Consider the following 14,805-nt stretch of genomic DNA (forward strand, 5'->3'; position numbering starts at 1 on the left):
TCACAATTCTACTAAACCCTTTACGATTACTTCTTCGAGATCTGAATCTTATGTTATTGGATACCTCGGCTGGGTAGCTTAGACCTGTGGAATAGGCTGGCAATTCATTTGATATACCGTAGCGAGGATTCCAACCCCTTTTCGATTACCTCTTCGACATCTGAATCTAGTGCTATTGGGGAACATTTCTTATCCCTCTCTCTATTTATTTCTTGTATCTGTTACACTATTTCGGAACTAGGCTGTGTCCCTTAGACGACAGTTTTATTCTTTATCCCTCTCTCTATTTCTTGTATCTGTTATACTTTTTGATTTCTATTTCCTATTTTCAGATTCTAAGCTAGATGTTCAAATCATTTTGTCCACTGAAGTACCGAAGTCCTACAGATTGGATCTAAAATGTATCTTATCGAATCTGATCTATATTGTCATAGCTTCGATGGGTGGTACGAACTTATCATTGATTTGGTGAATTTATTTCTGATCCGATACTTTATATTTGATAGGCCCTGAAGTCACACTCATATCTTAAATTATTATTTCCGAGTTACTGAAATTCAGAATTCCCTATAGGTGTTTAAACGACATAACTTAATAACGAATACGATTATCCACTCACCTTCTCATTATTGGTAACGGTAGCGTAAATCGTCCATCACTAACCATTGGTGTTGCACCCGGTATAGGAACCGTCGATATCACGGATGTTAGCAGAGTTGTACCAGCTGGTGGCGGTGGAGGTGGTGGCCCCAATATAGTGGCGGTCGGTGTTTGTGGCAGAGGATGATGAGGATGTGAATGCGGATGGCTAAAGGGTATAGGAGATCCATTATGATGTGGCATACTACCACTAGCAGTAGTCATAGACTGCGGCGGTGGCAATGCACTGTAGGGAGGTGGAAAATGATTATGTAATATATCGGGTAACATGGGACGTAACATGGCAACATTATGGCCAGTTTGTTGTAAACTACCGGCTAGACCGGGATGTAAATGGGGAGGATGTAAAATGGGTGGTAGAGGAGGGGCCGGCATAGAATGACGATCTAAGTGGCCGTGACGTAAGGCATGATTATGGGGATGGGGATGAGCGTGAGTGGGAGTAACCAATAGGGAAGCAGTATGTTGTAAATGACGACGTTCACGTCTTTCGCGACGTCTTTGTTCACGATTATTGTTCGATGTGCTATTCGAGTTGGCCGAAGAAGTCGAGGTTAATGGCGGCCTACCAACCGATGGTGATCTAAGTTGCACCGCTGATATATCATCCGTTTGACACTCCGTAGAGGCAAATGTGCGCTGTGGCGATGATGTCGGTGTTGACGAGGAAGAAGATGATGAAGTATTGTTTGTTGTTGTATTTGTATAACTACTTTCATTTACTTGTATTACTTTCACTTGGGTATTGGGAGAATTTTTTAAATGCTTTTGGTAATTTTTTGCAATTTCTTGATCATTTGTATTATTGACGTTTAACACTTGAGGCACTGAACTATGTGTAGGATCATTAACATTATTAGCACTACCACTACTACAACTACTAGAATTATCATTGATATTTTTGGAAATATTATTAGGACTACAATGATTATTATTAAGATTATTAACAACATTATTATTATTATTATTATTGGATGTTGTTGTTGTATTTGTTGCATTATCGCATAGATTTGTAATACTTTTGTTGTTGTTATTATTATTAACATTATTCACATAATTACAATTTATCACACTAACACCATTTGTTGTTGTATTCACTATGGCCTGATTTAAAACAATTTGATTTTGTTGTAGAGATTCATTATTTTCACATTGGCCACCACCTCCATTATTAACATTTGTATTATTGTTGTTGTTATTATTATTTGGATTATTAACATTATTATTGGAATTATTATTATTATTCTGATTCACTTGTATGGTTAAACTCGGTGTACGCTGACAAGGATTCGTTATAGTGGTAACACTATTTGTGGTTGTTAAGAAAACACTACTTGTACTGGGATTTAATCTAGTTTCACTCACTGACTTGCCACCGATCTCCGTTGCCATTTGGCTTACGGAGTTAGAGGTGGACGCGGGCACGTTTAAACGCATATTTTCCGTAGCGACCGACGTTTCAAGTTGATTTTGCGATTTGCGTAATTTTTGCTCACGTAAACTTTCACTGGCCCGAAATTCGGCATACAAACGTTCCAATTCCGCTAAACATTTATTAGGTGTTAGGCTATACGTCGTCGTTGTTGTATTTGCAGTTGTTTTACGTGTTACGTCTTGTAAATCCGTTGTAAAACTATCATAGGCATCCGTCAATCCAACCGTATACGATGTGTTTGCCTCAAATGAACGCGTCAAACTGATCGCTGACGATGAATCGTAAAATAAACTGCCCGTCATGTTGTTACTATTGTTGCTGGCAATTGTTGTTGTCTTGTATAGTGGTGCATTTCCACGACAGTTCATTGTGTATTCATTCGCTGCGTGATCAGTGGTGAATTCATTTGTGTTCATTTCCTCTTGTTCTCTTTTGCAGGTTTCTTTTTCTTTCGTCTGCTCTTCGTATGTTTTTGTATTTTGCAGCTGTTTTTGAAGTTTTTGTTGTTGCTGGCAAATAATGAAATTATTGTTTTGTTTATTTTCGTTTTCTTGGTTTTGTTTTGATTTCGTATTCGCATCAACTTGTATTTGTTCGTGTGTATGTTTCGGTTGATGAATCAGTACTTGTTGTTGTATTGGGGTTTCACCATTTATGTTTTCTGTTGTGGTGTTATTGTTATTATTGTTGTTATTATTAATGATATGCTCGTTGTCAACATGTGTTGCTGCAACATGTTGAGTTGTAGGACAGTGCTGGAAAAAAGAAAAGTGATGTAGTAAATTATTTGTGTATAAAAATATTAAAAAAAGGGATTTTAACTTAAAATTTCTTTACTAAATTGGTGATGAGTATAAATAGATTTAAAGTTCCTATAAATAACATATCATGAGTATATTTATTACTGTTTTGATATTGAAGACAACGTAAGAGAAGGTTTACAACAACTTTTCTCAAAACATTTGTAACAGTTGTAACAGTCAAACAAACCCGTCATTGTGCAATTTGGCAACGATCTGTTCATATGTCGTTGTAGTTCCGAAAAATACACAATCGTAAAAAACCCCAAAAAATGGTTTCGAAATCAAAAAGAAGGCCCTTGCAAACTCAATATTTTTAAAAAATGGAGGAGGACCTTACAGAATAATATTGCGATGATAACTGTTTTTCCCATTAAGTACAAAATCTGGATTAATTGGAAAACTATATAAAAATAAAATATTTTCAAAAATTATGGGATAATGACTATATCTATCTATTATTAGTTAGTTAGTTAGTTAGTTAGTTAGTTAGCTAGTTAGTTAGTTAGTTAGTTAGTTAGTTAGTTAGTTAGTTAGTTAGTTAGTTAGTTAGTTAGTTAGTTAGTTAGTTAGTTAGTTAGTTAGTTAGTTAGTTAGTTAGTTAGTTAGTTAGTTAGTTAGTTAGTTAGTTAGTTAGTTAGTTAGTTAGTAGTTAGTTAGTTAGTTAGTTAGTTAGTTAGTTAGTTAGTTAGTTAGTTAGTTAGTTAGTTAGTAGTTAGTTAGTTAGTTAGTTAGTTAGTTAGTTAGTTAGTTAGTTAGTTAGTTAGTTAGTTAGTTAGTTAGTTAGTTAGTTAGTTAGTTAGTTAGTTAGTTAGTTAGTTAGTTAGTTAGTTAGTTAGTTAGTTAGTTAGTTAGTTAGTTAGTTAGTTAGTTAGTTAGTTAGTTAGTTAGTTAGTTAGTTAGTTAGTTAGTTAGTTAGTTAGTTAGTTAGTTAGTTAGTTAGTTAGTTAGTTAGTTAGTTAGTTAGTTAGTTAGTTAGTTAGTTAGTTAGTTAGTTAGTTAGTTAGTTAGTTAGTTAGTTAGTTAGTTAGTTAGTTAGTTAGTTAGTTAGTTAGTTAGTAGTTAGTTAGTTAGTTAGTTAGTTAGTTAGTTAGTTAGTTAGTTAGTTAGTTAGTTAGTTAGTTAGTTAGTTAGTTAGTTAGTTAGTTAGTTAGTTAGTTAGTTAGTTAGTTAGTTAGTTAGTTAGTTAGTTAGTAGTTAGTTAGTTAGTTAGTTAGTAGTTAGTTAGTTTAGTTAGTTAGTTAGTTAGTTAGTTAGTTAGTGTTAGTAGTTAGTAGTTAGTTAGTTAGTTAGTTAGTTAGTTAGTTAGTTAGTTAGTTAGTAGTTAGTAGTTAGTTAGTTAGTTAGTAGTTAGTTAGTTAGTTAGTTAGTTAGTTAGTTAGTTAGTTAGTTAGTTAGTTAGTTAGTAGTTAGTTAGTTAGTTAGTTAGTTAGTAGTTAGTTAGTTAGTAGTTAGTTAGTTAGTTAGTTAGTTAGTTAGTTGAGTTAGTTAGTTCGTTTCTTTAGTCTTTCTTCTACAAATCGTTTCTAAATCTTTCCGGAGCATTTCTGATGAACCAAATCGTACCAATGCTACCACTGCAGATGTCACCTAATTTACTATTTTCAGAAAAACATTAAAATTTAATATTTTACTTTTTGTGACATATCTGCCACAGTGCAAAATGTTTGGACAAATTCAATTAAAACAAACAAAACTAGACCCACATAAATAATGAACTGAACAACATTATCTATTAATGTCAATTAAAACTGAAATTTGTTTACATTACTATAAGGAAATCCCCTTAATTTGTTCTACAAATTACTTTCCTTCCTTATTGCCTTATATCCCGACTTGCATCACATTACTGCTGTCTGTCTACCTTAATCCAATAAATTTTTATTAATTGAAATACCAGGAATATACACAAAAACTGTTTTAATCCATTAAGATAAAAAATAAATTAATTAAATAATATTTTTACTACCATACACACACACAACATTAAAGTGGCAGACGGAAAACCAGACAGAAACATTTTATAGCTTACAAAACAAACAAACAGTCAACATAAAAAGGAAATAGACATTTATTTTAGTTGACCACCGCCACCACCAAAGGAAAGAAAAAACTACAAAAATATATAAAAAACAAAAACGTATAAAGGAAAAACGTTGTCCATGTCAATTTATGTTAAGCTTAGTTAACCAACATAATTACATTAATAACTCCATATAGACTGGCACGTTCGTTTAGTGAAAGACTTTCCAAAAATAAAACCCACACATTCACTCTAACCTCCAATTCAAACTATAAAAGGTAGTGAGACAAATGTCTGGCTACAGGATACAAAACACATACATACTACATACCTTCACGTCAAAAGGTAGAGTGTGGCAACAACATACAAACATATGTATGTCTGCATAAATACCAGAAAATAAGGAGTTATTATGGATAATAGCCTAAACTTATAAGAAAAGGACATGAAGGCCATGATATAAAAATAATATAAATGAACAACATACGGTTGGTATTTTCTTGATAAATTTTTTAACTTATCGTAGGAAATTTGTCAGCGGTTAAAGACTTAAACCAAGTATTGTGTAATAACCACCCCTTCATATACTTTTAACATATTTTTGTAAAATGTCAGGGCATATATTAAAATAATATTGAAAATATCAAGTAGTCGCTTGTAGATAAAATTTATGTATAAACAAGGAAACTTAATTGAGCTTAATAAGAGTATTACAAGAAGCCCCCTTTTGCGGTGCAGTGTTGTTACTAAAAGTAGCAGTACAAATTAACCTTTCATAGTAAATAGACTAGACTATAGACTAGACTATAGAATAGACTAAAGACTAGACTATAGACTAGACTATAGACTAGACTATAGACTAGACTATAGACTATACTATAGACTAGACTATAGACTAGACTATAGACTAGACTATATACTAGACTATAGACTAGACTATAGACTAGACTATAGACTAGAATATAGACTAGACTATAGACTAGACTATAGCCTAGACTATAGACTAGACTATAGACTAGACTATAGACTAGACTATAGACTAGACTATAGACTAGACTATAGACTAGACTATAGACTAGACTATAGACTAGACTATAGACTAGACTATAGACTAGACTATAGACTAGACTAGACTAGACTATAGACTAGACTATAGACTAGACTATAGACTAGACTATAGACTAGACTATAGACTAGACTATAGACTAGACTATAGACTAGACTATAGACTAGACTATAGACTAGACTATAGACTAGACTATAGACTAGACTATAGACTAGACTATAGACTAGACTATAGACTAGACTATAGACTAGACTAGACTAGACTATAGACTAGACTATAGACTAGACTATAGACTGGACTATAGACTAGACTATAGACTAGAATATAGACTAGACTATAGACTAGACTATAGACTAGACTAGACTATAGACTGAGCTATAGACTAGACTATAGACTAGAATATAGACTAGACTATAGACTGGGCTATAGACTAGACTATAGACTAGAATATAGACTAGACTATAGACTGGGCTATAGACTAGACTATAGACCAGAGATACAAGCCGATGGGAAATGATCGGCGGCGGCGGCGCAACCATTTTGGGTCGGCGGCGGCGGCTTATTACAGAAAATATCGGCGGCGGCTAAATTGTCGGCTCAATTTAACTTTTTCTTTAGAAATTGACCTTATAAGGTTTATTATATTGAAAAATCTTTGTATAATAGTCTGTTACATAGAAACCTGTCTCTATATAAGTTTTTTCCTCAGAAAATGGACATTTATAGTAGTTTTCACTATTTTAATATTAGCACAATATTGTGTGGCAACACTTTTCAATTTGCCATAAGAATTTCAAATAGTGGCAACTCCGTTCAATTTGGTGAAATTATGTTCTGAAATACATGTGTGATTCTAATCTTTATCAGCGGCTACGTTTAAGCCGGCTTAGCTTTTGGGCTGAAAGAAGTCGGCGGCGGCGCGGCTTGCAAAATATTACCGGCGGCCAGCCGCCGCCGATTTGAGCCGTCTCGGCTTGTATCTCTGCTATAGACTGGGCTATAGACTAGACTATATAATAGAATATAGACTAGACTATAGACTGGGCTATAGACTAGACTATAGACTAGACTATAGACTAGAATATAGACTAGACTATAGACTAGACTATAGACTAGACTATAGACTAGACTAGACTATAGACTAGACTAGACTATAGACTATACTATAGACTAGACTATAGACTAGACTATAGACTAGACTATAGACTAGACTATAGACTAGACTATAGACTAGACTATAGACTAGACTATAGACTAGATTATAGACTAGACTATAGACTAGATTATAGACTAGATTATAGACTAGATTATATACTAGACTATAGACTAGGTTATAGACTAGATTATAGACTAGACTAGACTAAGCTATAGACTATACTATAGACTAGACTGTAGACTAGACTAGACTATAGACTAGACTAGACTATAGACTAGACTATAGTCTAGACTATAGACTAGACTATAGACTAGACTATAGACTAGATTATAGACTAGACTATAGAATAGACTAGACTAAGCTATAGACTAGACTAAGCTATAGACTAGACTAAGCTATAGACTAGACTATAGACATATTAATTTATTTAATACTAGCTTTACCCAGTGTGCTTTGCTACCCTAAAAGCAGTATAAATAAAAACCCACTTAACGATTTTGAAGATTCTAACTGCAATAGTTCTCTAGATTTACAATATGTTGATGCAAAGCAAATTACTGAAAGTTCGCCAATTTCTTTCTATCTATGAAAAATTTGAATAATATAATAGTTTCCAATATATACGAAATTTTGAATTTAATTCATTTATGTAGTGCCAAGCACCCAATTGAAAGCTCGCCCGTTATTCTCTAAATGTTCACATGAATGTCAGAGTTTTTTATGTAAAATTTTAAGATTCTAGCTCTAGCAGTTTCCAGATATACAATTTTTCTATTTCATTCATGTGGTGGCTTCAAGCTCCCCAGAAGAAAGTCCGATCTTTTTCCTCCAAAATATTCAGATGATTATTGAAGTAATTTCTGAAAAGTTTCCCATTGAAAGTCCGCCCGTTATACTCTAATTGTTCAGATGAATGTCAAAGTTTTTCAAGTAAAATTTGAAGATTCTAGCTCTAATAGTTTCTAAGATATATGATTTTTTCTATATGAAAGTCCGCTCGTTTTTCCCCAAAATGTTCAGTTGAATATTAAAGTAATTTATGCAAAATTTGAAGAATCTAGTTCTATTAGTTTCCCAGATAAACGAAATTTTATATTTAAGTCATATGGGAGTTGTCAAGTTCCCCATTGAAAGTCCGCCCGTTATACTATAGTTGTTCAGATGAATGTCAAAGTTTTTCAAGTAAAATTTAAAGATTCTAACTCTAATAGTTTCTAAGATATACGATTTTTTCTAATTAATTCATATGGGGGCTCCACGCCCCCCATATGAAAGTCCGCTCGTTTTCCCCCAAAATGTTCAGTTGAATATTAAAGTAATTTATGCAAAATTTGAAGAATCTAGTTCTATTAGTTTCCCAGATAAATGAATTTTTGTATTTAATTAATATGGGAAGTGCCAAGTCCCCCATTTATAGTCCGCCAATTATTCCCTAAATGTTCAAAGTACTTCATGTAATATTTAAAGATTCTACATCTAATAGTTTCTCAGATATAGGAATTTTTCTATTAAATTCATGTGGGGGTTTCAAGCCCCCAAGATAAAAGCCCGCCCTCTTTTCTCCAAAATATTTAGATCAATATTAAAGTAATTTGTGCAAAATTTGAAGAATCTAGTTCTATTAGTTACCCAGATAAACGAAATTTTGTATTTAATTAATATGGGAGGTACCAAGTCCCCCATTGAAAGTCCGCCCGTTATACTCTAATTGTTCAGATGAATGTCAAAGTTCTTCAAGTAAAATTTGAAGATTCTAGCTCTAATAGTTTCTCAGATATACGAATTTTTCTATTTAATTCATATGGGGGCTCCAAGCCCCCCCAAATGGAAGTCCGATCTTTTTCATCCAAAATGTTCAGACGAATATTTAAGTTCTTAGTGCAAAAGTTGAAGAATTTAGTTCTATTAGTTTCCCAGATAAACAAATGTTTGCTTTTAATTAATATGGGAGGTGCCGTTCCCCTCATGGGTAGTGCGCCAATTTATTTCCCAAAATGTTAACATGGATGTTAAAGTTATTTGTGCAAAATTTTAAGATTCTAACTGTAATTGTTTCTAAGATAAACGAATTTTTGTTTTTAATTTATATGGGGGGTGCCACGCCTCCTAATGCTAGTCCGCCTACTTTTTGTCCTAAATAATCATATTGACACTAAAGTGGCTCCGACAAAATTTGAGGACTCTAACTGTTATATTATCTCAAATATACGGATTTAATATTTTCTAATATGGGCGTGGCACCTCGCCCACTTGAAATTTCAAAATAAAAAGTAGCCTATTACCTATTCCAGACATACAGGAATACGCTGTGAAAATTTCAAGAAAATCGGTTCAGCAGTTTTGTAGTCTATAACGTTCAAACATACAAACAAACACACATTCATTTATATATATATATATAGATGTGAGTCTTTCAAAATCTTGTTTATATTACATTTAAAGTTCTTTTGCATAAATAACGTCCGGTACAAAAGTTTTTACACTAGAAACATCTAAGGTGGTATAGTTGATTTTCAATATCTGAATTTTGGTGTTGGGCTTAAGAGGGAAAATTGCTACCATTTAAACTTACCTCAGTAAAATTCTTTCCGATTTCAATACTCTAACAATGCAAATAGATTTTATCGAGAACTTGAAGTTTTTATTGGAGTTCTATCTAGAAAGCTATTAAATATTCCTTTGGTTTTGTTTTATTTTATTTCAATTTTGATTGATTTATGGTTAAGTTTTAATAATTATTGAACCAATTTTCTTAAACTTTCTTCACTCAAGTTATTTAATTAAATTTTATCACTTTAAGTTTTCAATTGATCACACCATGTATCTAAACTATAACATTTTATTCATACTTATTTAAATCATTTGGAATCGGTTTAAAACCGATATTTTCATATATAGATTTTCTTGTACACTGCTATTATTACATCCCCAAATGTCAGACTATAAGTAATAAATATGCACTCATGCTCATGGTATTATTAGAAAAATCGAAACGAAAAAAAAAAAAACATTACAAATAAAAATACCGCTATTAAAGGCACCATTGAAATGACATTTTGACCGTTATGCTTAAATTATACCCGACAACTAAACTCCCTCTGCAGCTCTTTGAAAATAATGTATGATCTAAAAGTAACGACAAAAGCAATAAACTACAAAACAAAAACTATTGATAACAATACAAAAACAAATTTATTTAAATTATTTTCATAAAGTTGGAAGTATGTAGTTGAAAAAAAAAAAACAGCAATAACAAACAATATATAATTATCTTTAAACTATGGATTACTTAGTTATAACGGTCCACAGATGTGATAGTAAACTACACACACACACTTTCTTTACTTATATTTACATTCAATTATGTGGCAGAGTGTGTATCAGTACCCAGTAGATTTTAAAATGAGTTAATGTATCCTTTTATGAAATGTTTTCTATTTTTTATTAGTAGAGGTAATCACTTAAATGCCCCTTTTATGAAATGTTTTCTATTTGTTATTAGTAGAGGTAGTCACTTTAATGCCCCTAAGTAATGCATAGAGTATCTAGAGAGATGTAACATTAAACCTAGAGTGTAATCCGGCAGAAGTAATCATTTGCGAATCAGTTGTAATTACATCGAATTGACATCCTTTTAGAAAATATTGATGTCAAAATCACTAGAAAGTTAAATTCATCCCGAACTGCCGGGTAATTGTAGTGATAGTTTTAAAATTAAAAATATAAAACAATATTTTGAATACAATGCATGTTTATTTTTATCAGTAGCGTTGAATAGTATGTAAATCATCCAGTATCTATGTTTAGTAAACTATCTATAGATGTATTATACTACTCATGAATATGAATACAGCAGAGATTATTAATTATTTTATAACACTTTCTGATCCATTCTAGACCACAATGTATGGTGTTATTTATGTATATATACAAACACATAATTTCAAGTATACTTGTTCAGACACATAAACACACAAAACCGACTCTTTGTTTGTCGAAAATTATCAAACATTGTAACTGATTTGACAGCAAACGTCAAGTGCAATCAGCATGATGACCCCAATCCACTAAGGGTGATTTAATGTTTTGTTCATCTCAATATACTAAATGTATTTGTTTTTGTTTATGTCAAAAACACTGGCACTTTATTGAGAGGAAATGAGAGGAGGAAACGTGTAATCGAATGAGTGTTGGACAATTGATGGTACTTTTTTTTGGATGGGAATGGTTAGAAAGAGTATATTTATTAAGGTTTTCTAAAGGCTATAAAATCCTATATTATACGAAATCAGAAACAATATAAAATTCAATATCGAAATCTTACTACCGATTCCTATGACTCCCATGACAACCATCGAAAATACATTCTATGACATTCAAGTGTCGATACTAATCATTTATGATGATCTTACTCAAAATATTATGCCAAGAACCCTCTCTAAATCGGCTCGGAAAAACCTTCTGAGACTATTAAGTCATGTCCAACCCTCCTAGTAATTTAAGAAAAGGTCGATATTTTAATATAGTTCTATTTATCCAAAGGATAAAGCTTAATGAACTAAGTTTTCATCAGTCCATGATTTCTTTCAGTCGTGCAGAAATACAATTCCGAATTCTTAGTTAGCTCAATAGTGCGTAAAGTGCCGGCGGCTTTATGCTTATTCAGAACAGCTATAAAAAACATATCAAATACCCATACTCATATAGGATACAATTGTCTGAATGCTACCCTCCGAAAACAACTTAAAAGAATCCTTCCAACCTCAGTACTAATGATTACATGTGTAAGTATCATTCCATATAGGGTTCCCTTTATTATGATGAACTGGTTCCCCATTTGATCTTATGTGTGAAGAAGTGGCTCTCAACTTTTCAATTAGACTCAAGACCACTGCGGCATGGCATATGACACTGGCCATGCGAACAAACTAAAAAAAATATTGACAATTGAAAATCTTCTGATTGAGACATCTCCGTGCCTACGCGATGGAGAGATACAATATTTACACTAATGTCCTTAAAAGAAAAGAAAAATCTTTTATGTAAAACACAATTTGGAACATTAACCAGGCTAAAAATAGGCTTCTAATTTATAGAGTATACGGAGTTGATATTTGGATTTACACTGACAGTAAAGTTGACCTGTGCCGCAATTCTGTAACTTTTTAATTATAACTACCGATATCGTAAAGTAACGACAAATATCGGTTGCATTAACGAATTTGCAATTCACTAACTTTTTAACGACCTTCGAATATTTTAACGACAAAGATCGGAAAAATATAGAAATGTCAAAAGTTTTGTATTGAAATATTTTTAAAATATAAAATTATTAACGTGAACTTTTTATTAGTCGTTATATTGCCGATACTTTTCGTTAACTAATAATTATGTTTAACAAAAAAAATCGGTGAAATAAAATTCAGAATGCCACATAACGACAATTATTGTTAACTTACAAATTTTTACTATTTAACGACAAATTTTTGTCGTTAAAAAGTTACTGAATTGCGGTACTGAGGGTTAATAATTGTATTTATACGACATCAAACTTGATCTATGAATACCGAAAAACCATGGTGAAACATCTCGTAGTAGTATTGTACTGTGTTCAGGGTGAGGGTTATCCAAAAGTAGGTCTTTTACAGAAACTGCAACGTCACTAGTAAGGAAAGAGAACAACAGCTTTGTAGGTATACGACGTTCCAGTAGCAAGGGACCAATGCCAAGATCATATGACTGTCATACAACCCATTACTTTCACTAGCATTGCTACATTTTCTTCTACAGAAGCTGTCAGAACGAAGAGGAAGAAGATGTTACTTGTCTTAGCTTAATTTAGGTTTCACAAGCCAGGCAGCCACTTTTGAAAGATTTAAAGAACTTATCCGAAGTGAATATTCGAAATATTAACGGTTTTGACGGGACTCAGAGTAGTTTGATCAATGTGTACTAATATGCCGACCTCATTATCTTTACAGCAGCGGTTCTACGTCGCAAAATTTTCCTATCAATTCCAAAAAAAAAAAAAAATAAACGTAAATCGTGGGAAATTTGTAAATTCCATTTAAAGATCATTTCCTGGTAAATCCGATATGTTCCAGTTTCATTAACTACCAACCGTTATATAATGCCCTGAAACTCTTCTCGTTTTGACTCTATTATGCTTTTCACAGACCGACAGACGGACAGACATACAGACAGACAGACAGACAGACAGACAGAAAGACAGACAGACGTAGACGGATCGCCTAAGAATGATGCGTTCGTCCGTGTTTGTGTATAAGTGCGCACGCTGCCTGTCGTAATTTTCAACATAATTTAATGAAATTTGACACATACTCTTCTCTTGAACCAAATAGATGGTCTATTATTTCACCTTTTCTCTACACAACTATATCCAATGTATTGCTTTGAAGCTCATTGGATCTTATAATTCTGTTGTAGTATCTCTACAAAAATAGTTTTATATAACTATACATTATATAGCCGATTTTTGTCATGTTAGAGCCTAATTTAACCCTAGCGCTCATACAAAGTTCCCTTCAGAAAATGACTTGAAGTAGGGTTTATAGGTCGTGGAATTTCCCTGGGAATACTCGGAAAAATTTTATGGAAAAATTTTATAAATTTTCCATGAATTTCCGGGAATGAAATATTTTTGAAATCAATTTCGGGATATGAGAATTGAGTTAATTATTCAAATATTTTGGAATTTAGGTAGAAATGTTATTCAGATAATGGTCGGCCATGTCCAAATATACATTTTTACTTGTTTACAACAGAAGTATAATGTTTATGGATTGAAATTTGAACTTATTGGTACTATTTTTATCCCCATGTATTTGGATAATAATTTGTAAATATCATCCCTATTAAAGGCTTAAATTTAAACATCTGCATTAAAAAATTCTGTTTGTTGCTTTAATAAAATATATAAGTTAAGTAGCTGTGAATTAAGATACTTGAAGAGTGAGTTGGATTTTTTCCAAAACTAACAAATAATAAGCACAGAATTTAATTTTGAGGCATTGAAAGATACTTATAGGGACTTTCCACGAGATATTCTTAAATTTCATATTTATGTAATTGAGAATTCAAAGAACTGTTTTCATCTTCAAAGGAAATTAGACAAAGTGAGAAATGGAATTTTAAATTTATTTGCCGCTTATTTGGAAAACCTCCACAACTTTTTATGGACCTGAAAATTAAGTCCCTTTCTAAAACTCCGCTTTATTAACATATAAACAGAACACATACTTTTCAAAATATATATGGAATCTCCCATAAATGAGATTTTACTAAACTTAAATACATTATTACATCTTCATAAATAAAAAAAATTCTATTAAATAGACTCCATTGGTAAATGAATTTAACTTATACATATACGAATAGATAAAGTTATATCATTGTTTACTGCTACATTGACAGCAGTTTGAATTTGAAAATGTTTTTTGACATTTATACGTATGAGTGAGTCTAAGAGTCGGGCGGTTATTTAAGGCTACAACAAAGTAAACATTACTATTTAGATACACATTTGTGCTCTCATTTAATCAGTGAGTAGTCACAGTCACAGACAGTAATTGTTTATAAAATAATGAGATTTACACAACAATAACAAAGTTAAAATGTAGATTATTTCGTAATTTATTTTGAATC

At 32.2% G+C, this 14,805-nt stretch overlaps 1 protein-coding gene across 2 annotated transcripts in view; it reads right to left on the reverse strand.

The window, feature by feature from the left end:
- Positions 1–615: 615 nt before the first annotated feature.
- Positions 616–14,805, reverse strand: part of LOC119608985 (homeobox protein 2-like) — a 42,767-nt gene continuing 28,577 nt past the window's right edge. For both annotated transcript variants that reach the window (XM_037963639.1, XM_037963640.1), the window contains exon 3: positions 616–2,850. In XM_037963639.1, coding sequence (XP_037819567.1) covers positions 616–2,850 — 2,235 coding nt within the window. The remainder of the gene's footprint in view (positions 2,851–14,805) is intronic.

This window comes from Lucilia sericata, unplaced genomic scaffold (genome assembly GCF_015586225.1).
Source record: "Lucilia sericata isolate MDLA Ls3-8-SP2 unplaced genomic scaffold, ASM1558622v1 Contig000909F_arrow, whole genome shotgun sequence".
NCBI classification, from domain to species: Eukaryota; Metazoa; Arthropoda; class Insecta; order Diptera; family Calliphoridae; genus Lucilia; species Lucilia sericata.